Raw genomic sequence first — 27,197 nt, 5'->3', positions numbered from 1 at the left:
CAGTCACTTTAGGGTGTGGCTGCCACCACTGAACTTGGTGAGAATTTAAGGGTTGGTAGGAGCTGGCCAGGTACAGGGGTGAGGGTGTGTCAGGCAGGGGTGAGGGCATGGAGGGGGATGCAGAGGCCTGCATCCTGGAATGTCCTTTCACTCCCTGAGGTTTTGTTCTCCTGATCCCTGAGTACATCCCAGAACACGGTGGGGCCCTAGCAGGGGAGAGGTAGGGAAGCATGTGTTGTTCATCTGGGGAGCTTGTTAGGCAAATCAGATTAGGGGCCAGGCTTTCAGAGTGTGGGAGTGATGAGTGTACAGGTGTCTGTGGGAAAAGCGATGGGGATGGGGTCAGCCCCAGCCACCATGAAGACCTTAACTGTGCATCCACCCATCCCAGCAGCCTCCCTGAGTGAGTGCCTTCAGGGTGCAGGTCCTGTTTTGCACATGGAAGTGAATCAGAGTGGGACACTGCCTTGCCTCAGAGAGGTCACACTTCTTCTTCTTCTTCGTTTTTTGTTTTTTTTGTTTTTTTGTGGTTTTTTGGTGTGTGTTTTTTTGGGTTTTTTTGTTTTTTGTTTTTTTTTAACTTGCAACAGAGTCTCACTCTGTTGCCCAGCCTGGAATGCAGTGGTGTGATGTTGGCTCACTGCAACCACTGCCTCCCAGGTTCAAGCAATTTTCCTGCCTCAGCCTCCTGGGTAGGGTAGCTGGGACGATGGGCACGCATTACCATGCCTGGCTAATTGTTGTATTTTAGTTTCACTGTATTGACCAGGCTGGTCCCAGTCTCCTGGCCTCAACCGATCTGCCCGCCACAACCTCCCAAAGTGCTGTGACTACAGGCGTAAGCCACCACACTGGGCGAGAGGTCACACTTCATGCCAAGTGGGTGGCAGCGACTCAGACAGCACCCCAACTGGTGCTGGGAGTGAGGGGTGCTCAGTGTCCTAGGAAGGCAGAGGGCTGCATGAGAGGTTCAGGGAGGAAGGACTGGAGGAGGATTTGAGATTTTCACCTGAGCAGCTGGGTGGATGGAGGGGCTGTTTACAGAGAATCACAAGAATGTGGATGAGCAGGTTAGGGCACTAATAAAGCACTCTGTTTTGGCCCGCGGAAAATTGGAGATGCTTCCCTGTGTCCAACTGGGGCTTTGGGAAAGGTCAGGGCTGGGCATCTGACTGGGATGGCTGTCTCTGGCTGGCAGCAGAGCATGTGGATGGTTTGTGAAGCCCGGAAGGGCATGAGATTTCCTGTGGCAGTGCCCACTGCAAATGGAAGGGCATTTGGCCTGAGCCCAGACATATACAAGTTGGGCAGAGCAGCTATGGAGGTACAGAAAAACCAAGGGTGTGGGGGCACATGAAGCAGGAATCTCAAATAAGATGAGGAAAGAGGTTTTAAAGACGATCAGGGCCGGGGACAGTGGTGCATGCCTGTAATCCCAACACTTTGGGAGGCTGAGACGAGAGGATAGCTTGAGGCCAGGAGTTTGAGACCACCCTGGGCAACATAGGGAGACCCCATTTCTATAAATAAATAAATACCATTGGTACTTGGCATTTCGGGTGGGGAACAGCAAACACATGAAAGCTCTGAGGCAGGAAAGGGAAGTGATTAGTGCTTGCTCCTGGTTCCTTTATCAGACCTTAAAGAGATGCAGAGACATTTCAGGTACTCCTTGGCCGAGCTCCTTCAGGGAAGGCCTAAGTTCGCTTCTACTTCCCATCTATTAATTTTTTTTTTTGGAGACAGAGTCTCACTCTGTCGCCCAGGCTGGAGCACATGCAGTGGCACGATCTAAGCTCACTGCAACCTCCACCTCCCGGGTTCAAACGATTCTCCTGCCTCAGCTTTCCCAGTAGCGGGACCACAGGTACACGCCACCACGATCGGCTAAGTTTTTGTATTTTTAGCAGAGATGGGGTTTCATCTTGTTGGCCAGGCTGGTTTCGAACTCCTGGCCTCAAGTGATCCACCTGCCTCGGCCCCACAAAGTACTGGGATTACAGGCGCGAGCCACCGCGCCCGGCCCTTCTTCAGTCCTAACGCCCACCATACGTGCTTCCAAATGTTTGCTGAATGACAAGGTGAACGAGTGAATGGGACTACGTGACTTCCGGTAGCAGGCAATCCTATTCCTTGGACCTCAGTTTCCTTTTTTGTAAAGCAAGCCTGTCTCTCGCTCTCTGCCCTAAAAGCCTGAGTTCTGGGCTTGAGATGAGCGCGTCCTGTAGACCAGACTGCAGGTGGACGTTGAGCTGGGTCTTCTAGAAGGCCAGGATCCGGTCAGCTCTTGGGTCCAGTCCTCCCGCGGGACCCGGTACGCCCAGTCCCAGCGCCGCCCCGCCCAGCCTCCATTTGTTCCCCCAGGCCCCGCCCTCTCGGTGCAGCTCGCTCTCCGTTGGCCGGGGGGCGGGCCCTGGGCGCCCGCCTCCGCTGGGGGCGGGGTGGCGGGCGGCGGGCGGGGCCGTGTGCACCTGCAGGGTGTGTGTCCCGGCCGCAGCCCCGCGCCAGCTGCAGCTCCTTGCTCCGAGCCGGATCCTGAGCGGGGAACACGCGCTGAAGCGGCGGCGGCGGCCCCGCCCCGGGACTCCATTGTTGAGGCTGCCTCCGCTCTGTAGGCTGCTCAGCTGCGCTCCAGTCGGCCCAGGCGCCGCGGCGAGGAGCGGGCGCTGTGAGCGGGCGGCCTGAGGTGAGACCGGGTGACGGGGTCTGCGGACCGGGCGGGGTTCTCTACGCCGGGCGTGGCGGCTCCGAGTTGGATTCCACAGGGTCCGAAGTCGGGATCCGAGGTCCTTGCGCCTGGGCTTTGTCTCGGCCTCGGGTGGCACCGGGGGCTTCGCGCCTGCTGCGATACCGCGTGGGCCTGCGCGGGGGTCCCTGTCGCCCTGCGGGTGGGGGCCGGTCCCCACTGCTCCCCGGCTCCCCGCGTCTGCCGCGGAGGGGACTGCATGGACCCGGGCGCTGGCTTCTGAGCCGAGATGACGTCACTGCACTCCAGCGTGGGCGACCGAGTGAAACTCCGTCTCGAAAAAAAAAACCTGGTAAAGTGTTTTACCCAGCCTAGGTACGTGTGGTAGAGCCGAATGAAAGCTTAGAAAAAGATGACTTGAGAACTAGCCCAGCAGAGGAATCAGGTGGGATGTGTTGTTACTGAGTAAGTGAAATTTGCACCTGTTTTCTCCCAGGCCTCGTTGAGTTGTGTACAACAGAGAGCTCAGGTGTTGGGGGCAGTTGACCGGTTGAAGAATGCATTGCTATTATGGGAGGAACATTGGGCTTTGAAAAAGCAGAACTGGATCCACGTTCTTGCCTGGTAACTCTAACTATCATCTAGTTTGTAAAGGGGAATGCAGTTCACTGAAAAATTCTTATGACAGTGGGGAAAGGATTGGGGCGTCTGCATTGGTTTGTGTAATATAGGTCATATGAACGAGCATTTAGGCTGGAGGCAGGCTTTTCATCTCTCTAACTTTACTTTCACAGGACAATTCCATCATGATATGAAGATTTTTGAGTCAAAACTACATTATTCTGCTATGTGTTTCGGAGCAAATTTATACATACAATTTGCTTAAATATTTCAGATGATACAAGAATATACGTGTGGGGTAAAAAGCTGAAATTTGCATTCCGCCTTCTCTAGAAGTAACCATTGTGAATAGTTAACTCTGTATTCCAGCTATTTTGTATACTATAAATACACTGTGAACATTTGAGTGTATATAGACATGTATGTTACACACAGTTTTAGAGATGGAATATTGCTGTGTTGCCCATGCTAGTCTCAAACTCCTGGGCTCAAGTGACCGTCTCGCCTCAACTTCGCAAAGTTTTGGAATTACAGGCATAAGCCACCGCGCCTGGCCTGCATGAGTATATTTACTAATTGCTAAGTTACTCTGTTCAGTACGTGTCTATTGAACTCCCCCATGTACCAAGCATTGTTCTGAATACCTTATATGCACCAATTCACTTAATTTTTAGAGCAGCTCTATTACTGTGGCCCTTTTACAGTGAGAAAACTGAACCACAGAGAGGCTGGGGACGTCGTCTAACATCACACAGCCGGTGCTGTTGGAATTGAGGTTTGAACCCAGACAGCTGGCTTCAGATCTCTTATCTGTTATCATAGATGGCACACCCAAACCTTAGGGCCGCCTCCCAAGCCTTGCCTCCGATACGGGCTCGCCTGAGCTCTGCGAGAGCCATGTATGTGAGGTTTCTTTCCTCTTTAAGAACACAAGTCTTGGAATTGTCGCAGACCCTGGTAGGACCTCTTGAGGACCAAAAACAGGGATTCTTCAAGCCTGCTCCAAGGGCCAGATCTCTGATTTAGCTACTTGGAAGGTAGACGTGGAAGACAGTAATTTTACCAGAACAAAAAGTCAGGATGGCTGGGCTGACTCGGCCAGATGCAGTGGCTCATGCCTGTAATCCCAGTACTTTGAGAGGCCGAGGCAGGTGGATCACCTGAGGTCGTGAGTTCGACAGCAGCCTGACCAACAAGTTGAAACTCCGTCTCTACTAAAAATATAAAAATTAGCTGGGCGTGGTGGCAGGTGCCTGTAATCCCAGGTACTTGGGAGGCTGAGGCAGGAGAATTGCTTGAACACGGTTGGTAGAGGTGGCAGTGAGCTAAGATTACGCCACTGCACTCCAGCTTGGGTGACAGAGTGAGACTCCGTCTCAAAAAAAAAAAAAAAAGAAGAAGAACAATGGCTAGGCTGACTCATAGGGAAGAGGCCCCACAGCAGCCGTAGGACCTTGGCCACTTGGATGGAAAAGAAGGAAGGAAGAGCTTCACCCATGGCGGTGACCTGGACCGCAGAAACCACACTAAACAGTGCACATCCTGGAGCCTGGCCACCCCATTTGCTTCTCTTCTCCTTGGGTAGAGGGCGTGGGGAGCTTTCTAGCCCGGAGGCTGAGCAGCGCAGCTTCTAACCAGGGTAGGCGTTTGTCTGTCCCTGGGAATACAGACAGCATTCTCATAAGCAGCCCAAATCCTCCTGAACAGCTTTTTGTAGGGTGCAGCGGGGCGGGGCAGAGGGTCATTTTGACTCGTAGGTACCTTTTCCACTTTCACTGCTGATAACTGTGTTACAGATTAAAGTTTTGTTTTTGATACTGAAGAGGGCTTAAGAGAGTGAGCTATTATGGCATATCTAAGTCTGCTAAAATAGAACCACGGGGTAGTGTAGGAAAATCTCTTCTAAATTATGGATCATATATGGTGAACGTTAGAAGCCATGTGTACCTAAGTTGAAAAATCAAACCATGTCTTGTATTTGGGTGACCCCGGTAAGTCTGGATGTCACTGCGCCTTGTGTGAACACAGGATGCTGAGGTGTAGGGATCAACAGGCTTTTTCTGGACATCTTGCGCTTCTCTCTTGGAGTAAAGTGGGGCGACAGTAGGAGTGCTCAGCTGTTGGGCCCCTAAATTTGTCAGCTGTTTTTCCTGTGGGATTCCATTTAATGCAATCTTGGAGGTAAAATTATTTTATTGAAGATGAAGATAGAGGCTTAAAGAAGTTAAGAAAATTGTTCAAGGTCACGTCAATTTTTTATTTTTATTTTTATTTTTATTTTTTTGAGACTCAGTTTTGCTCTTGCCCAGGCTGGAGTGCAATGGCGTGATCTCGGTTCACCACAACCTCTACTTCCCAGGTTCAAGTGGTTCTCCTGCCTCAGTCTCCCGAGTAGCTGGGATGACAGGCATGCACCACCATGCCAGGCTGATTTTGTATTTTTAGTAGGGATGGAGTTTTTCCATGTTGGTTAGGCTGGTCTTGAACTCCCAACCTCGGTTGAACCACCCGACTCAGCCTCCCCAAGTGCTGGGATTACAGGTGTGAGCCACCATGCCTGGCCGAGGCCATGTAATTTCTTAAGTGGAAAGATGAAGTACTTGATGAACCCAGAAGTTTGACGTCAAGGCCCTTGATCTTTCCATAACACGTGGTTCCTTCCCTGGTTGGTGGGAGTGACTGAAGAACTTAAGGAAGCTGTGTTTTGTGGAAAGAGGACCTGAGGGGTGTATGGTCTTTCCAGGCTTGGAATCTGCCATGCTGGGCTTCTGAATTGTATAGCGTGGCCATATAGAGAGAAGCCCCTCATTTAAGACTTGTTTTTTGGGGGAAGTAATGGAAGGCTGCCCACATGAGACAGGCAGAGGCGACTTTCTCAGAACTGCTGTGGCAAGGGAGTTGGCACCATCACTTGCGTGTGGCACAGACTGATATGCAAGTGAATGGCGGATGAGGAGTGGGGAAGCTTCAGGATGGAAAAGAACGGCTCCCAGTGGAGGCTGTTGTGAGGGCTGGAGGCGGCTGTGCAGAAGCGGAGTGTCCTTGGTTGATTAGGGGTATATTTGGCTTTCTCTGAATGATCCTAACTGGAAACAGGGGCCAAAGTTAGGGTGGCTGTTAGTTTTGAGTCAAGTCCTGGCCACCTAGGACAGAGTCGTTTCTTAGTTTCTGGGTTGTGGATAGAGAGCAGTCTGGCTTCCTGTCTGAAGTGCTAGCCTGGCTGGCCTCCTGGCTGTTTACTGTAGATAGGGGATTGGTTTCCTGGGTGGGCAGCTACAGGTTGTGGTCTGAGTTCTGTCTTTCTACATATGATCAGGCATGATCTGTTTGTATATTCAGTCCCTCATTTTTCTTGTCAGTAAAAATATCAAAGGACAAATTGGATACATTGGGATGTCTGTGTCCCCTGGAGGAAGTTTTCACGTTCACACTTAATCAGAATGAATATAAACAATTGGGCCATTTATCTTGAAGGTCTAAAATAGGAAGTCTTCAACAATACTACCTCGGCGCCCTTGCCTGTCTGTCCATCGATAGGGAATGTGTTTTCATCCACCGCCGGCTCATCGTCCACCAGTTTGTGGTTGATCCACTTCTCTATACGTCTTGTCTTGTGTGCATCTCATTGTTTGCTAGTGTTAGCTTTCCCCTTCGTCAGTGTGGTTTATTTGTGTAGTATCTGTTGGTAGGAAGTTATTTGTGGAATTTGTGAATGGAAGGGACCTTGGAGGTCTGCTAGGTCAGCCCAGTGATTTTCAAGATAAATGGAAATACAGGGAAATGTTCCAGCTTTTTTGGTGACAAAACCAGGAATAGAAAGCAGTGTTCCTTGTACCACAATGTCATTGAAAGACAGCTCAATGTGCGCCTAAAATGCAGAGTAACTAACTTTCATTTATCTCTGCTTCTGACTCTTGTTATAAGACATTTTAAATTGACCTTAATGTGTTAGCAGAAATATGAAAAGTCCCGACTTGTTTACATATAAGGTACTTTGTCGCCTACTCATTTGGTTGTTTTTTTCAACAGGATTGAAAAGACATTGTTATAAACTGAATGTTTATGTCTCCCCCAGATTCTTGTACTGGAGCCCTAACTGCCAGTGTGATGGTATTAGGGGGTAGGACCTTTGGGAGGTGATTAGGGTTAGATGAGGTCATGAGCATGGGCCCTGGTCTGACAGGATTAGTGCCCTTAGAAGAAGAGAAACCAGGCCAGGTGTGGTGGCTCACACCTGTAATCCCAGCACTTTGGGAAGCTGAAGTGGGCAGATCATGAGGTCAGGAGATTGAGACCATCCTGAAACCGTGTTTCTACTAAAAATGCAAAAATTAGTTGGGTGTGGTGGCACGTGCCTGTAATCCCAGCTACTCGGGAGGCTGAGGCAGAGAGTTGCTTGAACCAGAGGGTCGGAGGTTGCAGTGAGCTGAGATTGTGCCACAGCACTCTAGCCTGGTGACAGAGCAAGACTTTGTCTCAAAAAAAAAAAAAAAAAAAAAAAAAAAAAGAGGAGAAAGCAGAGAGCTCCCACTGCGCTGGTGTGAGGAAACAAGAAGAAAGGTGGCTGTCTGCAAGCCAGGAAGAGGTCCCTGTCCTGGAACTGAGTTGGCCGACACTTTGATCTTGGACTTCCAGCCTCCAGAGCTGTGAGAAATAAACTAATGTTTAAACCACATAGCCTATGGTGTTTTTGATGGTATTTGCCTACGGTATTATGGCCATCTGATTTGACTGATACAGAGATGGTTCCAGAATACTGTATCCTGTATCTAAGTTGGTGATGCCATGAAAATAAACGTGGTAGTTCATTCCTTTATATAAAGATAGCGCCGTGAGCCCAGGGCCCTTGCTTGTGTCTTAGTTGTGTCGTTTTCTTATAATAGCTTCCTAATTTCTCTTCTCCCTCTCTAATTTATATTATATATCTGGATTAAATCATATAGGGTATGATTTTATACTTTATGTCTATACAAACTTGTAGTGATTTTATTTCATTTTATTTGATTTTTGAGACATGCCCTTGCTCTGTTGCTCAGGCTGGAATGCAGGCGTGCCCTGACAGCTCACTGTAACCCTAAATTCCTGGGCTCAAGTGATCCTCCCGCCTCAGCCTCCTGAGTAGCTGGGACTACAGGTGTGCTATCCTGCCTAGCTAATTTTTAAATTTTTTGTAAGGATAGAGTCTTGCCGTGTTGTCCAGAGTGGTTTCAAACTCCTGGCCTGAAGCAGTCCTCTCGCCTCAGCCTCTCAAAGCACCGGATTACAGGCTTGAGCTGCCACACCCGGCCAAGTGATTTTTCATTGTTAAGATCAAGGACAGGTTCCCTGGCTTGGCATTCAAGGCTCATGATCAGGTCGTGATATGCAAGTTTGGGTTTCAGTGTTTCCATTCCCGCCATGAGCCTTGCGCTCCAGCTTGTTTCCTAGGCCCTGTTCTGAAGCGCAGCCTGAGAGCTGCACTTAGAATTTGTAGCTTCTCATCTCTTCATCGTCTTCGCCTATGTTCTTATCTCCATCTGGGCCATCGTCTTCGCCTATGTTCTTATCTCCATCTGGGACATCGTCTCCACACTTCTGCCTCTTTATATCTTCTCCATCCTTCAAGACTTGAAATACTCGCTTCCTTTACATGATCCCCGCTGTGACATCCAAGCTAGAATTAATCCTTCTTCCTTTGAACTCTGATAGTGCTTAATGTTTTTCATCCTTTAATTATACAGCAGTCCTGTGTGTTAGATATTATTATTCTCCCAGTTTTTCATAGTTACTTTGAAAATATTTGCTATAGTCATATATTTTGAATACGTAATATGAGCGACATTCAAAAGGTCCTGGAGAGTGAAAGGCAGTCCTACTCCCATCACTGCTCTGTGACCACTCTTGCCAGTTTTTGTTTGTTTGTTTTTCCAAGGCAGAGGCTTGCTCTGTCACCAGGCTGGCGTGATCTCAGCTCTCTACAACCTCCGCCTCCCAGCTTCAAGCGATTCTCCTGCGTCAACCTCCTGAGTAGCTGGGACTACAGGTGTGCTCCACCACGCCCAGATAATGTTTGTATTTTGAGTAGAGACGGTGTTTCACCATGTTGACCAGGATGGTCTGGATATCTTGGCCTAGTGATCCACCTGCCTCAGCCTCTCAAAGTGCTGGGATTACACGAGTGAGCCACTGTGCCCAGCCTATGTGTCTTGTTTTTAAAAACACAGATGTTGGCATAAGATAAACACGGTTGTCCACCGGTAAGTATTTAGGTTGTTCCCAACCGTTTGGATTAATCAATGCTGAGTTGTACATAATTCTTGCATATTTGCGTGAATATGTTCATAGGATGCATTGCTAGAAATGGAATTGTGGGATCCAGTGTTCTGCGAATTTTAAATGTTGATGGGTGTTGCTGGATTCCCTTCTGTTAGGGCCATACCGTTGTCTCACTGTCAATGTGTAAGGGCGCCTATTTCTATTTCCTTGCCAACAGTTTCTTCTCAGCTGTTTTCTTTGACATCACACACACACAAATAGCCCCCTTGTTCCATAAAACATGGACATTTTACATTTCTACTTAAAGTGTGCGCACACTGACTGAAGCCCTGTGTTGCAGTGATGTGTGCTGCTAGGATTGTGGCTCTGTTTCGAATTTGCTAGCCAGGCTATAGCTTTCCAGGCAGGTATTTTTTGTTCATGTTGTTGCTGCCATTGGGCTGTGTGAATTTCCCTCCACTGCCCAGCCAGATTTCCTTTCCAGTGGATGGGCTTAGTGTCTCATCCAGCAGCCCTGTTTCCTGGTGACCTGGGCCGAGTGTCTCTTACAGCAGCCCTGTTTCCTGGTGACCTGGGCCGAGTGTCTCATCGGGTAGCCCTGTTTCCTAATGACCTGGACCGAGTGTCTCATCCGGCAGCCCTATTTCCTGGTGATCTGGACCGAGTGTCTCATCCGACAGCCCGTTTCCTGGTGGTCTGTGCCGAGTGTCTCATCCGGCAGCTCTGTTTCCTGGTGATCTGGGCTGAATGCCTCCATGAGAAGTTACACCCATCTTCTCCAGTAGTGCATCTTTTCACAGCAAGCAAAACATTTTTACCGCGTTTCTAGTGGGACAGGCACTAGCTCTTTTCTGGGCATCAGGAGACCTGGCTTTGTTCTGGTTCAAGCCACAGCTGGTGAGTTACCAAAGACAAGTCGCATCTGGTCCCTGGTCCTTTGCTTTATAAGTGGAATCACAGTCCGAGTGGACATCACTGCCCTGGTCTCTATGCAGTGCTGAGTGTTGTGGGGATGATGGCTGAGTGTCAGGGTGCATTTCCACCACTAGGGGATTACAGTCCAGCAAAGACACAGGAGAAAAACTAACAGCCCCGGGCAGGTACACAGAACCAGAGGAGTTTGGAAGGGTGGTTCCAAGCTCCGTGGTGTGATTGATGTGATCACAATAAACATTTTATCTCTAAGTCTTGGGCCATTGGACCAAGAGAAGAGAGAGCTGGTGTTGAGTTGTAGTGAGAGGTGCGTGTTTCGTGTGCCTGCTGAGCCTGGCTTGGACTCAATTCCATTAAGTCCCATTCCATTTTACCTTCTGTTTCCACCTTTTTCATGCTCCTGCTTGTTTCTCCAGAAAAAAATTGCAATAAATTCCTTTCAAAAACTTTACAAAAGCCATAGATGCTTATTGAAAATAGTTCAAATGATATGGAAGGCAGAAAGATAGTGTTTTTCTGTTGTGTGTTTGGATGAATGTGTCTTTGGGGTAGTCACTATTAACACTGGGTGTATTTCCTTCCAGATCTTTTCCAGTGTACCTACAAATATATATGTACACTTTGTAAAAAACAAAATAGTACCTGATAAACACTGAGTCCCCCTACTCCCACTGCGCAGTCTACATGGACATCCTTTCATGGTGATACGATGAGACCTGATCGACTCCTTTTGTTCGCTGGAGTGGCGGGTAATAATAGCTACAGATAACTCACCTTCAGTGGGCATTTACCATGTGACAGCGTCTGTGCTCCAGGCAGGCTACATGAAGTGGGTCTTAAGGCTTTTTACAACAATGCTATGGGTGAACACAGTAATTGTTAACATGTTGCAAATGATAGAATTGCAGTAGAGAGAAGCAAAGCTGCTTGCTCAAACTCATGACAGAATTCCCGAGAGAGAGAGAGAGAGAGAGAGAGAGAGAGAAAACACTTTTAAAACAATTGTTATAGTCAGATGATTTATGATCATTTGAAGAAATAGTGCATTCAGTGAATACATTTCAGGGTCTGGTAGAGTCTGGGAGCTGTTCCTGAAAATGCACTGGGCTAGAGATAAGGGAGAGGTCCATTGGCCCTGGGCCCCTAGTGCAAGGAGGGAGGTCCCGGGGAAAGGGGGCATGGAGAGGAGGTCTCTGAACAAACCTTGCAACATCCATTTCTGCTGAGTCTGGTCCGAGGTCTGGTTCTTGACATGTACATTTTTCAGAGATACTAGGTTTTGATTTTTATCATGGTTCACCTGAGCAGCAATGGTTTCAAACTGCCTGGAGATGTGGTCTGGCAGGCCAGTGCTATGCCCATCCTTCCCGCTCCTGCAGGAGGGGAGTCATCCTGGGACTAGAGGGCTTCGCCTGTAATCAGCTATCTCATAATAAGTGGATTTGATGCTGGTTTCGCTAAGTCAGGAAACTTCTCATTTGGAAGGAAAACTGATATTTGTTTTTGGGTTTTGCTGAGGAGCCACAGGGTTTAGAGCAGGGACTGGAAGTTTGTTGACACACACGTGAGCGCACTCAAACAACTTCCATGAAACGTGGAAATAAACACAGTGTTTCAGAGAGGTCCCTGGCTTTGGGATATAAATATTTCTGTAACAGAATGGCACTGGATGTCTGCTGTATTTTTTTCTCTGCTATTTTGGCAAGATTTATTTGGGTGTGTGTCTCCTGTACAGCAGGTATGACATCAGTTTTTGCCACCAAGTATTTACAGCCCTTGGTGCCTCCTATGTGGGTCACTTTTATGCTGTGGTTTCTTTGGGGAAATTGTAGGTCTCCTACCCAAAGCACATTGCCCATTTCAAGGTGCTCCTGGTTTCTGAACACCTGTGGCAGTGCCTTCCATGTGGGTGAAGCCAGCCGAGAAAGTACCCCTCCCCAGGGGGTGGGGACTGGTGATTGCCTGAGTGAGGAAGCCAGGTATGAGCCCTGGACTAAAACTTGTGACCGACTGCTTTTCCTTCCCCTCCTCTCCCTCCTATTTTTCCACCACCTCAACTTTTTAAAAATTTCTTATTAAAAATTAAGCAATTATTTCTGTTTCCTTTATTCTCTATTCCTTGCTAATCGTATGCAGAGTGAGCCTGGGACAGTGGAAAGGAAAGTTGTACTTAGCTTCAGATGATCCTACCAGTCCCGCATTGAGGGGCTTCCGCCAGGCGGCATTGTCATGTGGCGTTGTGGGGGTTCTCCTTTCAGTCCTCAGCGTTAACCAGCAGAGGCAGGTGGTACTTATTCCTGGTTAATGTTGAGAAAATTGAGCTCAAAGTGGCTAAGGGAACTTCCCAAAGTCACATAAGAAGTAGCAGAGTAGAACCAAACACAGATTATCTCTGAATCAGGCAGGTTGTTAGATTCCAAAATGGGCTCTTAGTTTTTGGAGGTCAAATAGCTGAACAAACACAGATATTTCTTTTTTCTTCTTCCTTTTTTTTTTTTTTTTTTTTGAGCTAGGGTTTTGTTATGCTGCCCAGGCTGGTCAAGGCTCAAGCTGTCCTCCTGCCTTAGCGTTCTAAGTGCTGGGCTTACAGGTTTGTGTCACCACACCCAATCGAACAGACATTTCTTTAAAGAAGACAAACAAATGGCCAAAAAATATGTGAAAAAAATGCTCAGCATCACTTATAATCAGAGAAATGCAAATCAAAACCGCAGTGAGGTATCATCTCACCTGTTAGGATGAGTATTATCAAAAAGACAAAAAGTAACAAGTGCTGGAGAGGATATGGAGACAAAGGAGCTCTTACACACTGTAGGGGGGTATACACTAGAGCAGCTGGCTGGGCGTGGGGCACACGCTGACATCCCAGCACTTTGGGAGGCCGAGGCGGGCAGATCACCTGATATCAGGAGTTGGAAACCAGCCTGACCAACATGGTGAAACCCCGTCTCTACTAAAAACACAAAAATTAGCTGGGAGCGGTGGATCATACCTGTAATCCCAGCACTGTTGGGCGGCTGAGGTGGGCGGGTCACTTGAGCCCAGGAGTTCAAGACCAGCCTGGCCAACGTGGTGAAACCCCATCTCTACTAAAAAATACAAAAATTCGCCAGGTGTAGTGGCGGGTGCCCGTAATCCCAGCTACTCAGGAGGCTGAGGCGTGAGAACCACTGGAACCCGGGAGGCGGCTGCTACAGTAAGCAAGCCGAGATTGCACCACTGTATTCCAGCCTGGGCCACAGTGAGACTCTGTCTCGAAGAGAAAAAAGAAAAAGAGTAAGAGTAAGTTAGGGCACCCACTATGGCAAACAGTATGGAGGTTCCTCAGAAAACTGCAAATGAAATTACAGTGTGATCCAGCAGTCCCACTACAGTGTAGATACCCAAAGAAAAGGAAATCAGTGTCAGAGGGGCATCCGCACCTCTATGTTTCCTCCAGCACTGTTCACCATAGCCAAGATATGGAATCAGCCTCGGTGTCCAACAGCAGATGATGGATAGAGAAAATGTGGTGTTTATACACAATGGAGTACTATTCAGCCATAACACAGGATGAAGTCCTGTTATTCTCAGCAACATGGATGGAACTGGAAGATATTATGAAATAAGCCAGGGACAGGAAGTTACACAGCACATGTTCTCTTATGTGGAAGGCAAAAAAGAGTGGATCTCATTGAAGTTGAAAGTAGACAGAGGATCCTAGAGGGTGAGAAGGGTGGGGGAAGAGGGAGATAGAAATTTGTTAAAGGATACAAAATTATAGCTGGATAGGAATAAGTTCTAGTGTTCTATAACATAGGATGACTATAGTCAACAAGAACATGTAGTTTCAGGCTGGGCGCGGTGGCTCATGCCTGTAATCCTAGCACTTTGGGAGGCTGAGGTGGGTGGATCACCTGAGGTCAGGAGTTTGAGACCAGTCTGGCCAACGTGGTGAAACCCCGTCTCTACTAAAAATACAAAAATTAGCCGGCATAGTGGTGGGTGCCTGTAATCCCAGCTACCAGGGAGGCCGAGGCAGGAGAATAGCTTGAACCTGGGAAGGAGATTGCAGTGAGCTGAGATCACACCACTGCCCTCTAGCCTGGGCAACAGAGCAAGACTTTGTCTCAAAAAAAAAAAAAAAAAGAATATATAGTTCCAGATAATTGGAGGAAGGGTATTGAAAGTTACCAACACAAAGAAATGATAAATGTTTGAGATGGTGGATATGCTAATTATGCTGATCACATACATAACATGTATTATAACATCACTCTGTGTACTCCATACATATGTACAGTACACAATTATGTGTCAATTAAAAAAAAGCTGAACTTAGATTGGAATGGCTATGAAGTAGCTAGCTTTTTCATATTTTTGATATAGACCCTAGGCATTTATTTTAAGTAAACTACCCTTGGCTTCAGGAAATGTTTAGTATTTGAGTTTTAACCTTGCATTTTATAATATAGAGAAGTAAAACTGTAGGTTTACTTTCGATACGGTCATAGGGGTTTGCAGTGATGACTTTTTTATGTAATAAGGGGGAAATATACCTTAATTAATAGGCATACCTGCTCATTTTTCTTACTCTTACACATTTTTAGTTGTTGTCCAGGCATTGTGATACTTATGTAAACAGTATGCAATATCTTAGGTAGGAATCAGAATTTTAAGGTAAGAATACTTAGAGTTATATATTTTCAAACTTTCAAACTGGACATTTTACATGTCCATTATATAACAGTAATTAAATTTGAAAAAGACAATACCTGTCTTTAATATGGGTGATGCTCTAGGATTTTTTTTTTTTTTTTTTTTTTTTTTTTTTTTTTTTTGGAGACAGCGTCTGACTTTCTCCCAGGCTGGAGTGTAGTGGTCCGATCATGGCTCACTGCAGCCTCAGCCTCATAGGCTCGAGAGATCCTTCCACGTAGCTGGGACCACAGGTGTACAACACCATGCCCAGCTAATGTTTAAAATTTTTGCAGAGACAGGGCCTCCCTCTGTTTCTCAGGCTGGTCTGGAATTCATGGGTTCAAGTGATTCTTCTGCTTCATCCTCCCAAAGTGCTGTGATTACAGGCATGTGCCACTGCCTGGCCCCATATAAGTGGGATGATGACTTGAGCCTAGGAGTTCCAGACCAGCCTGGGTAACATGGCTCAAGACCCTGTCTCTACAAAAACTAAAAAAATGAACTGGTTACGGTGGCACCTGCCTGTGGTGCCAGCTACTCCAGGAGACTGAGGCAGGAGGATAACTTGAGCCCAGGAGTCGAGGCTGCAGTGAGCTCTGATCTTGTCATTGCATTCCAGCCTGGGTGACAGAGTGAGACCTTGTCTCTTAAAAAAAGTTACTGACTACCTGATTATTCATACGAAAAAAACCCTGAACTCTGCTCTAAACCTCATACCTCGTACAAAAATTAACTCAAAATAGATCATGGATTAAAACGTGAAATACAAAATAAAGATGAAAGGAGGAGCTAGAGACTGGGAGAAACTATTTGCAAACCACATGTCTGATAAAGGACTCATATCTATAATATATAAAGAACTATCAAAATTCAGCAGTGAAACCAAATCATCTAGTTTGAAAATGAATAGGAGACCTGAAGAGACATTTCAGATAACATATAAGCACATGAAAAGATGTGCAACATCATGAGCCATCAGAAAAATGCACACTAAAGCCACGTCACTATACACCTATCAGAATGTCTAAAATAAAAAGTAGTAACAAGACCAATGCTGGTGAGGATGCAGGGAAACCGGATCACTCACACTTGGCTGGTGGGAATGGAAGATGGTAGGGCCATTCTGGAAAACAGCTTGACAGTTTCTTAAAAAGCTAAATGTGCAATTGCCGTAGGAGGCAGCATTCACATTCATGGGCTGTTATCCCAGAGAAATGAGGACTTATGTTCACACAAAAGCCTATATGTATCTGTTCATCGCAGCATTATTTATAAAGGCTAGGAACTGGAAACAGCCCAGAGACTGCTCAGCAGGTGAATGGTTAAACAAACTGGTGCACCCAGGCCCCAGATACCACTCTGCAGTAGTTAATGACATCCTTGTTCATCAGTCTTTCAAACTAGAAACCACCATCATGCTTAATCCCCTTTTTTCCATCCTGGGTCTGAATGGACTTCATTTTGCATTTCTTTCCAATGCATTTTCCCTCTGTCCTTTCTGGTTGCACCTCATGCCTCATTTGAACGGTTGTAAGAGCCACCGAATTGTTTCTCTGTCTCATCATGGAATCCTTTCTACACTTCATGCCCCACATTGCCATTGGAAAAATCTTTCCAAAACATGAACAAACTAACTTAAAAGAAATATCCCAGGTAGCCTTCCAAATAAGTATAAGCTTTCTTTTAGAAGTTTGACTTCTTGTCTATAGGGAACCCCAGGACTGTAGAGAGACGGATTTGCTGTCTGCATTTTCAGATCAGGCAGAAATCCCTGGAGGGGCCCATGTGGAATAGTGGCACAAATACCGGTTCTAGAATCAGAAGCCCTCATATCCTGGTTCTAACACTAGCTGGATGTTGTTGGGAAAATTTTGGTTTCAAACCTCAGTATGAGGAAGCATACCCAAGGGATCACACAAGGCTGCTGGGAGAAGCGGATGAGGGGCATGGTGACCATGCTGTGTAATCCGTGAAGCACGTCGTATGTGTGAGAAGTGGAGCTGTGTGGATAACGGTTCTGGAATCATTGTATGAAAACGATGGAAAGCACATTCGTAGTTCTGCCTGATGATAGCACTGGGCACCTGTGTTGTACATGCCTGCAACATGGGTGAGGCCCGGGTCAGTACAGCTCACAGTTTGGTTTTCATGCAGTTAGAAAGGCCCGAGAGGACCCTTCCCCCTCCAGCTGTAGGAAGGAGGTGGCTGTCTCCTGCCTCTATTTGGTGGGATTGTCTGTGGCTCCTTGGGGACAGGAATGCAGGGAGTGGGGGAAGAAAGCCGGCCTGACTGCTAACTAGTCAGCCTTCCCCCAGGAAGGAGTGGAGGGGTCATTTCGTGGTAACTTGCCAAGTCTTTTTTAACCCATCTGCTCTTAGAAATGATCAGCATGACAAAGTAAAAGACCCGTTAGAGACAGATGGGCTGTGTGTCCCGTGCCTTTGTGGCTTTGTGGCCTCAGAGCTGCCAGAACTCGATAGCTTTCTGGGGAATGCTGGGTCAGCCAAGGGGCTGAAAATAGTGAGAGGAAGAAAATTCCCCCTCGCTGCTCTGGTCTGGGAGTGATTACTGAGGAGAGCGGCATGGAGGGCCCAGCCGTGGGGTCCCTCTCAAGCACGCCCTCACCGCAGTGGGAATGCGGATCTCAACTTCCCTAGGCCTCCGTGATTTTCGTCTGTCACATACTCACGTCCAGCAGGGATGTCTATGGTGATGAGATGAGGGAGCATCCTAGCACATGTGGCACTTAGTAGGCTTGCGGTAAGTGGACTCTGGCGCCAGTGGGACAGGAGACTGGGCGCTGCGTGTGGACGCACTCACGTGCTGGTGTCATGGGTGGACAGAGGAGAGAGGGACGCTCTGCCGTTCTCCTTTGGTCTGTCACCCCTCCTTTTGTGAACAGAATCCGTGAGTGTATTCTGTTGCCGCAGTCAACTTAGTAGGCTGATTGCTCAATTTTCTGCTTCCACTTTTGATTTCTTAAGAATGTGAAAAGGAATATTTCCGTTACTTTTCTGGTTGATGGCATACATTCCTTGATATCACCTTAATGCTTTTTAATTTCGATGTATTTTGGATGCTGGAGCTTGCCTGACATCTGTTTTTATGCCTCACCCTCTCACGTAACTGTTGGCCACACCAGGACCAGAGACAAGTGACCAGACCGATTGATAGCAGGGCTAGGACTGGAATTCTGCAGCCTTTTGATGCCCAGCAGGCTCTGTTTTCTGTATTGCACTGCTCTTCCCTGTTTCGACCCCTGTTAGGACAGTGGATGTGAAATGTAGCTGGGCGCTTTTGGGGGTGTGATAGAAGTATGGCAGATGCCTCAGACTGGCATTTTTCTCTGACTCTGAATTCTCATGGCTCAGAGTCAGTCTCTAGGCTACTGACCGGGAAGATACAGGAAGCTGCTCTGTATGGCAAACTATGCCAGGGCATTTTTTTCACCCGGCAATTTGTTTGGTTTGGACTGGAATATATCTCTGATGTTGGTTTCCTTGCCAATATTATTAGGGAGTGGAGCCTGACTTGTTAACTTAGCCCGATTCATAGTGCTTAGAATCTCAGTGAGTGTGTGTTGAACTGAGTGGAAGTGTGAGAGCATCTTGGACAGTGGTTTGCAAACCTAGCTGCTCCTGGGGGCTGTGAAAAAAGCATGCTTGCTTACTCCAGACCAGTTGAAATAGAATCTGTAGGAATGGAGCCTGGGCAGCTCTAGTGCTGTTAAAAACCCCCAGATGGTTCTGATATACCGTAATGGTTGAGATCCACTGATCCACAGTGAATTGGAGGCCTGGATCATAGACATGCCTTACGCTTTCACCAGCTTAGAATGGGTCTTGTGCTTTAGAACTGTGAAAAAAAAGCGTTACCCAAACAAATGTGGAAACAGCCTAAATGCCACCTCCTGTTACTACCTGCCATCAAGTATATTTAGCAGTTATTCACTCTTTCCTGATCTCTACCGATTCCACCTTTTCTTCATGGAACAATAATTTGACAGTTGGTTATGCAGAACCAGAGTAAGTCTAGTTTGACTGGCGGGAAATGATTTTGGGTATGAAGTACCCTTTAGGCATTTATTGAACTCTTGTTTGTACCACTGCTGTGCTGGACAGTTTATAAATATTACTTCTTTAAACAAGGCCTATGGAGCCAGGCTGCCTGGGTTTTGCTAAGTAGTTGTGTCATTTGGGGCAAGTTTTTAAGCTTATATAAAACTAACTTTCATCTATGAAATGGGATGACAAAAGGTCATTATCATCTCACAGGATCGTGCAAATGTGTGTGTAAAGTGCTTAGTTTCGTGCCTAACACATAATAACTAGTTAATAAAGTTATTATACCATCGTCGTCATATTTAAATGTAAATATTAAGAGCTAATAAATTGGTAAAAGGTACTATACCTTTACCCCTTGACTACTTTAGTTTTAAGTGGTTGGGTTAATTTATCCCTTAAATATTGGCCTCTTGAATATCTTGAATTTCAATTGAACGTAGCCAGAGGATTTCATAATTGGACGATTGCCTCTGGAAGTTGGAGCTTTGTTTGTTCGTTTGGTTTCACTTCCTACACTAAGCATGTGGCTGTGCACACCTTTATGGTGACTTCTGGTACTGGGGAATCAAAGCTTCATTCGCTTCTTTGGAGGAGATGATCTTACGCTATACGAAGCACTCAGACTTTGTTAACTGTGTACCATCCAGACAAGACCAGGTGCTTCCCATGGCAGCCTGTTCTTTTCTTAGCTCTCTCATCAATCTAGCCTGTTCCTTCTATTCCTCTTTATACTAGAACTTGTCTTTGAACAAGGAATGTTGTTTTGTCACTGCTAGGTCCCCAGCAATTAGTAATGCCTAGCACATACTAGGTGCTTCCTGAATGTTAATAGGTGATAATCTAGCAGAACACAAGATAAATCCGCAGGTTGAGATTTAAGCTGTGTGGTATGAACGCTGCATTGGCAAACTTATTAAATCAATTTTGTTAATACAAGTTTAACATATCTTAGTAACTGACTTAGTTCAGGAATCATTTACTGAGTGTCTTCTAAGCCAGACATTGGGGACAGAAAGGTAATAATATATGATCCCTGCCTCATGCACAGGAAGTCTAGTGTGATGGAGGGCACGTGCCAATGGCTGCCATGGAATATGGTGAGCATTAAGATAAAGGGGCACCCTGCATGCCCTTGGAGCACAGAGCACGGTTTGTGTTCTGGGAACATGGGCTTCATGTGAAAACACAATTTAAATTTTCTTTCTTTTTTTTTTTTTTTTTTTTTTTGAGACAGAGTCTTGCTCTGTGGTACAGGCTGGAGTACAGTGGTGTGATCTCGGCTCACTGCAACGTGCTTCCCCCAGGTTCAAGCGATTCTCGTGCCTCAGCCTCCCGAGTAGCTGGGATAACAGGTGTGCGCCACCACGCCTGGCTAATTTTTGCATTTATAGTAGCAATGGAGTTTCACCATGCTGACCGGGCTGGTCTTGGACTCCTGACATCAGGTGATCCTCCCACCTCGGCCTTCCAAAGTTCTGGAATTATAGGCATGTATGTATTCATCCTTTTAAATATCTGCGGGTAGAACTTCACTTTAAATGGGTACTAATTAAACTATTGAATGACTTTAGTATGGATTGAATGACTTTGCTTGGGCCTCGTTTTTAATTTCCTTCATTAGAGGAAAAAAAAAAAAATGCACGTTGAATATCCCTCATCCAAACTGCTTGGAACCAGAAGTGTCTCAGATTTCTTTACATTTTTGGATTTTTGAATATTTGTATTATACTTGCTGGTTGAGCATCCTGAATTCAAAAATCCAGTCTGAGCTGTTCCAATGAACATTTCGTTGAGCGTCACGTCGGCACTCAAAAGTTGTGGATTTTGGAGTTTCTGGTTAGGGAGACTCATCCTGTATGGGTGCTGGGTTGTTGCAGGAGTTCCGGACCAGAGGTTGGGTGACTAGGCTTTGGTTTTCGCTTTGTTCCTAAACAGGCTGTTTTCTTCCATAAGCTCAGCTTTAGATCCCCCGGTTGTCAAAGAAAGGAATGGGCCATCTGATGTTTAAGGCCTCTGTTAGTTCTGACTTGGAGACACCTGGCTTCAGTTCATCTTCCTTAGGAGTGGACAAAGAATATGGGAATTTTGAAATTGTTAGTCAACATCTACAGGGTCGTTGCAGCCTGGTTTTGGGTAAAGGTCATCTTTAGTGAGCCCAGGGAGAAACAGTGGTTTAGCTGTCAGCTGAGAGGGGTAAGCGGTCCTATTAATTTTCCTCTGTGTTCGTGAAAGCATTGTTAAGGGTCACAGCGTTAGTGGAGCAGGCTAGAAAGAGGAGGGGAACTCACTGTTACAGGTTATATTGAATGTCTTTTCAGTCACTAAATGCTTTTTATGATATGCTTTTCAGGATTTCAGTGTGGTATGATTTCTCTGTGTTAAGCACAGGAAATTTAACATCAGCAAAAAAGAATGCTCTTTCTTTTTTTTTTTCTTTGAGATGGACTTTCGCTCTTGTCACCCAGGCTGGAGTCCAGTGGCGTGATCTCAGCTCACTGCAACCTCGACCTCCTGAGTTCAAGGGATTTTCCTGCCTCAGCCTCCTGTGTAGCTGGAATTACAGGTGCCCGCCAGCATGCCCGGCTAATTTTTGTATTTTTAGTACAGATGGGGCTTTGTCATATTGGCCAGGCTGTTCTTGAACTTCTGACCTCAGGTGATCTTCCTGCCTCGGCTTCCCAAATTGCTGGGATTACAGGCATGCGCCGCCATGCCTGGCCTTGAATGTTCTTTCTATGGGAATCTACAAAAGCCAGCTTTTGAGTCTAGTGGCAGAAAACCTCTTCTTCATTGTTGAGCTGTGCTGTGAGCTTGGAGGGCTTCAAGTCCAGCTGAAAAAGCTGTAGTATTTTATGTCAGTTGGCTGTCTTGGAGAACTTAATGAGCACTGGGCTGGAGTGATACTGTCAGAGTTCATGAGCTGTTTGAGACTCTCAAAGCCTAGATACTGGGGTTGCCCAAATACATTGGCTGGACTCACTATTTCTCTCGGGAGTCGGGGGATGGAAAATGCTGTGGTCTTAACTCTTCTCTTAATTTGACAGTGCTGTTATTAATGGTAAGAATGATTTCATACGGTTGCATTTTGCTTTGTAATTCACAGAGAATTTTAAAATCCGTTATCTGATTTTATTCCCTCAGCAGTTCTGTGAAAAAGGTAGAGCACTTTCATATCTTCTGTTTTCCTGTGATTCTCTTGTGGCTCACAGAAGCTAAGAGCCTTCACCAAGGTCATCGGGTGAATGAGTCGCAGAGCTGGGAGTAGAGGCTCAGGCTTCTAGTGACCCTATTTCTTCCTTGATAGCACGCTCTGGTGGCGCTATGGTCAGGTAACTGCGCATGCTCGGTTTGGTCTTTCGTAAATCCCTGCCCCATTTCGGGGGAGGTTCTTGGGAGGCTTCTATTCGTTTTGGAGCATTTAAGTATCTTGTCCTCTCTCCCTCTTCCCAGATGCATGGCCATTTCTGCAGGCCCCCAGGCTGGCCCTTGTGCATGGGGGCGTCTCCTGCCTCCACGTTGCTTGCACGCCCCCTTCTGAAGGTGCTCTTCCCCGCATGGAGCCCCCTCGTGCTGCCTCCACACTGCAGGCTGTTCGGTAAATGTTCCTAAGTCAGCATCGTTGTTTTCTAGAAATGGGACGGGGTATGGATGCCAAGTTCTTTTCTGTGTGAAGTCTTCGATTGTATCATCTTGCCTTCCCCGTGTGTGCTCCTTGAGGTTGTCGCTGTGCTGCGGTCATCTGTGTTCCCTAGGGTGCCTCCCTTGGAGTCCTGGCCGTAGCAGACATGCAGTCAGTGTTCACGGCCTAAATGAGAGAAAGGCCAACAGAGCCATTAAATCTGGAAAATGACAAGTGAGGGAAAGGAATTTTTATTGAAGGCATGTGAAAAAGAATCTTTTTAGAAAAGTTGACCTGTTTCTCAACTGGAGTTGAATTTCAGCTCAGAAAAACAGCTGTGTGCCCAGAGGGCTTTGGGATTTCAGTTTGTGACAGATGAATTGAATTTGTTGTTGTATGAATGTGTTATCCTTTTGTGGTTTTATTAGGCCTTTCTCCCAAATGGAATCGATTTTTCTATAAAACTCACACTTCCTTTTTGAGAAGTGTAACACTAATTGTATGGGATGGTCTCCCAAAAAATTACCAGCCAGGAACCAAACACACTGCCTGAGACTCACGGCCCCTGGTTTCTGCCTGTGCAGCTGCAGGGCAGAGAGGCACGCTCGAGCCGAAATCAAGACGCATGTCTGCATCTTCTCTTTCTTGACTGCTGTTTCGTCTCTGAGCTGGCCTGCCTTCAACGTCTAGGAGCTTGGTGGGTGTAGACACATTACGGTATGGAGGAGGGATATGGCGTTGCCACAGCCAGGAGACTCGCTGAAGTCTCTGTTCTCTTCCTGCTCACTGCTCTGACTTTGTATAAGTCACATTTGTAGGGCTGTGCACAGTGGCTTACACCTGTAATCCCAGCACTTTGGGAGGCCGACCTGGGAGAATCTCTTGAGCCCAGAGTTTGGAACCAGTCTGGGCCAAATGGTGAAAGCCCATCCCTACAAAAAATAAAAATTAAAAAATTAGCCAAGTGTGGTGGCTCATGCCTGTAATCCCAGCTACTGGAGAGGCTGAGGTGCGAGAATCACTTGAGCCTGGGAAGTCAAGGCTGCAGTGAACCATCATCACGCCACTGCACTCCAGCCTGGTCAGAGCAAGACCTTGTCTCAAAAAAAGCAAAAACAAACAAAAACCATGTGTAATAGTGGCAGTAGTTAACTTTTGAAAGTTTGGAGAAGAGTTCCTAAATACCTGTGACCATGGACAACTTACTTAGCCTTTCTCTGCCTTAGTTTCCTCATCTATGAAAAATGAGAGAATATGGTACTGATCTTACAGGATTTCAACGAGAACCAAATGAGATCAAACTCAGAGCCTGGCACCTCGTGAGTGCACACTCAATGTTATTATTTCAACATTTTAGAGGAAAAAGAATGCTAATGGGTCATTATGGCTAAACATAGTCTATCACTGACGTTACTCATGGTATTGGAAGGAACTTGAATTCCATATAGATAGTGTGATGGAGAAAGTATTTTGGGCATTGGCAGTATTTATTCAAAGAACAAAGGACGTGTCTGTCCTAGTCTTGATTTGCATTTTTGTGTGTCTGTGCTCTTTATAGACAATTAAGACATGGAAGCCTGTTTATGGCAAGCTGGCAAATTCAGCAAAACATGGAAAAACCTGTTAGCACAGTTTGCACGTGTGCGGGCACAGAGCAGCCAAAGAAACACACACGTTTTCCTGTATTTTAAAACTCTCTGGAAAAAAGAAAAAAGACATTAAACCATCGCCCAGATGGCTTCTAGAGCTAGAACTTTTTCCTTGAAGTACATGAGTATGGCTGTCAGACATCTGAAACCCGAAGCCATCTTAAAACATCATTTTGATGCTACCCCCTGCCTGCCCTTTTTTTCCATTTGTAAGGGACAAGGATCCAGGAAGGAAAGTATCAGCTTACAAAGGCTTTCGTTACAATTAATCGTTCATGTTCTTTCTTTTGGTATCTTATTCTATGTTTACATTTTATTTTTATTTATTTATTTTGAGACAGATCTTTCCTCTGTCACCCAGGCTGGAGTGCAGTGGCATGATCTCGGCTCACTCCAACCTCTGCCTCCCAGGTTCAAGTGATTCTGTGCCTTAGCTTCCTGAGTAACTGGGATTACAGGCGTGTGCCACCACGTCCAGCTAATTTTTATGTTTTTAATAGAGACAGGGTTTCTCCGTGTTGGTCACGCTGATCTTGAACTCCTGAACTCAGGTGATCTGCCTGTCTCAGTCTCCCAAAGAGCTGAGAATACAGGTGTTAGCCACCGCGCCTGGCCGCTGTTTCCATTTTGTAACGCTAGCATCACCCCAGTGTAGGGTGGCTAGGGGTATTCTTCTTTCCTGTTTCCTGGTGTATTTTCCTCTACAGTATTAATCTTTAACATACTTTTTGGTAGTCTGTCTCTACCTAGAAAAATATGTGTTCCCTGTTATATCACCAGTGCCTGGCACATAGATAGTCAATATTTGTTGAATGAATGAATGAATGGGCTGAAAGAACCTTATTCTTCTTTCTTCTGTCCCTTCACACCAAATGCTTTTGGAAAATGCTATGTGTACAGGGATCATAAGCAGGAGAGGTTACACACATGGCTGTGGGATAGCCCATGATCCTCAGATACTTGTCTGGAAAGAGGTGGAGTACTTGAGTAGAAATGATACAAGATAATTTCTTCAGAAAATCAGCCAAGTGTCATAGCTTTTCACAGTGATGTTCGCGTATGTGTGTATGAAGAGCTGTCGTGGCCTAGAATCACGGGCCTTTAGATCCCTTGTACAGATAGAAAAATAAAGGCCAAGGCCCAGGAGTGCTGCAGGCCACCGAGATAGAGTCCCTGTCTGCCCTTCTCAGTGTCCGGTCACTTCTCACTGCACTCCCCTCTTTACTGCTAAAGCCACTTTCCCTGACTCTGAATGTGTAACCACGAGGGAGAAAATGTCCTCCAGGCTCACAGTATGTGGAGAAAAAGCCCAGCAGCTGAAAATAATGTTCACAAAGTTTGTACTTAGAAAAAGTGGCCATTTCTATCATGTCTTTAAATTTCCCTGTTTCTCATACATTTTATAAACAAGACATTAGAAGGAGATTCGGGAACAGCAACTTTAGAACAAGGGGGAAATAATCAAACCTAGAGCATTTCAGTTTCTGTTTTCTTCTCAGTTTAGGGCTGAGGCACTTTAGCTTCCTGTCTAAGGGACTACTCAAATCTGATTAGAAGCTATTGTGGGCTGGTAATTATCCATAATTTTAGGAAGACAGATGCAGCACCAACTCTGTTCTCCAATAACAGGCTTATTAATTTTAAATTTGCATGGCAGGAGAATCAGATGGCGAGGTGGGATAAGTGTTCAGATGCTTGGTCATGGATAGCTTTTTACTTCCACGTATCACATGGGGATTTGGGACCGGGGAAGCCCGCTGAGAACTGATGATTGTCTGTCCCCTAACCAACTGGGTTCTTTTTCATCCTGAGCTCAGAAAGATTGCTCCTACTGCAGCCAGGGAAGACAGGTTGTTGACTGGTTAGAAATCATGGCAGGTTATTTTCTCCACCCGCAGTTCGCAGTTGGAAAGCAGAGCTATCAAAAAATTATCTTCTCTATTGTATTTCAAATCTGGGTGTTTAAAAAATTATATAAGCAAATTAAGCATTTCTTGGATGGTAGCTGTGTGTGTTCTTGATGCGAATGAGAGGTGCATTCCCTTGTAAAATCCCTGGGACTTTATAGGAGGATGTGAGCCTTAGAACAGAAGTTGGTGTTCTAGATGATCCTGTAGACATGATGCTGAGCACTAGACAAAGATGTTGATTGAAGTGATTTAAAAAAATTTTGTCTGAGTTCAGATTTTACACCAATATTTAGAAAATCTGCAAAAGGACTTGGAGGAATGTTCTCAGGCATCCAGTTCAGCCCCCTGCGCACATTGTCATAAAATCCGAGTGTGTGTACAGGGAGATGCATTCCTTTCTGTTCTCATCACAGGTCCTTCCCTGGCTCTGCACCTGCCTGTCATGCACGTCCGTGTGAGGAGACCACCAAACAGGCTTTGTGTGAACAATAAAGTTTTTTAATCACCTGGGTGCAGGCGGGCTGAGTCCGAGAGAGTCAGGGAAGGGAGATAAGGGTGGGGCCGTGTGATAGGATTTGGGAAGGTAAACGAAAATTACAGTCAAAGGAGGGTTGTTCTTTGGTGGGCAGGAGTGGGGGTCACAAGGTGCTCAGCGGGGGAGCTTTTTGAGCCAGGATGAGCCAGGAAAAGGAATTTCACAAGATAATATAATCGCTTAAGGCAAGAACCGGTCATTTTCACTTCTTTTGTGGTAGAATGTCATCAGTTAAGGTGGGACAG

General features: G+C 46.2%; 1 protein-coding gene across 1 annotated transcript in view; it reads left to right on the top strand.

Annotated features, from left to right (window-relative positions):
• The first annotated feature begins 9,117 nt into the window (after positions 1-9,117).
• LOC114675726 (SH3 domain and tetratricopeptide repeat-containing protein 1-like) overlaps positions 9,118-27,197 on the top strand; it is a 41,320-nt gene continuing 23,240 nt past the window's right edge. Inside the window, 3 exon segments of the mRNA XM_077966396.1 lie at positions 9,118-9,145; positions 10,159-10,343; positions 22,690-22,834. Of these exon segments, the coding sequence (XP_077822522.1) occupies positions 9,118-9,145; positions 10,159-10,343; positions 22,690-22,834 (358 nt within the window).

This window comes from Macaca mulatta, chromosome 15, assembly GCF_049350105.2.
Source record: "Macaca mulatta isolate MMU2019108-1 chromosome 15, T2T-MMU8v2.0, whole genome shotgun sequence".
NCBI classification, from domain to species: Eukaryota; Metazoa; Chordata; class Mammalia; order Primates; family Cercopithecidae; genus Macaca; species Macaca mulatta.
Note: the sequence above shows the minus strand (reverse complement) of the source record. Positions and strands in the feature narration are given on the sequence as shown.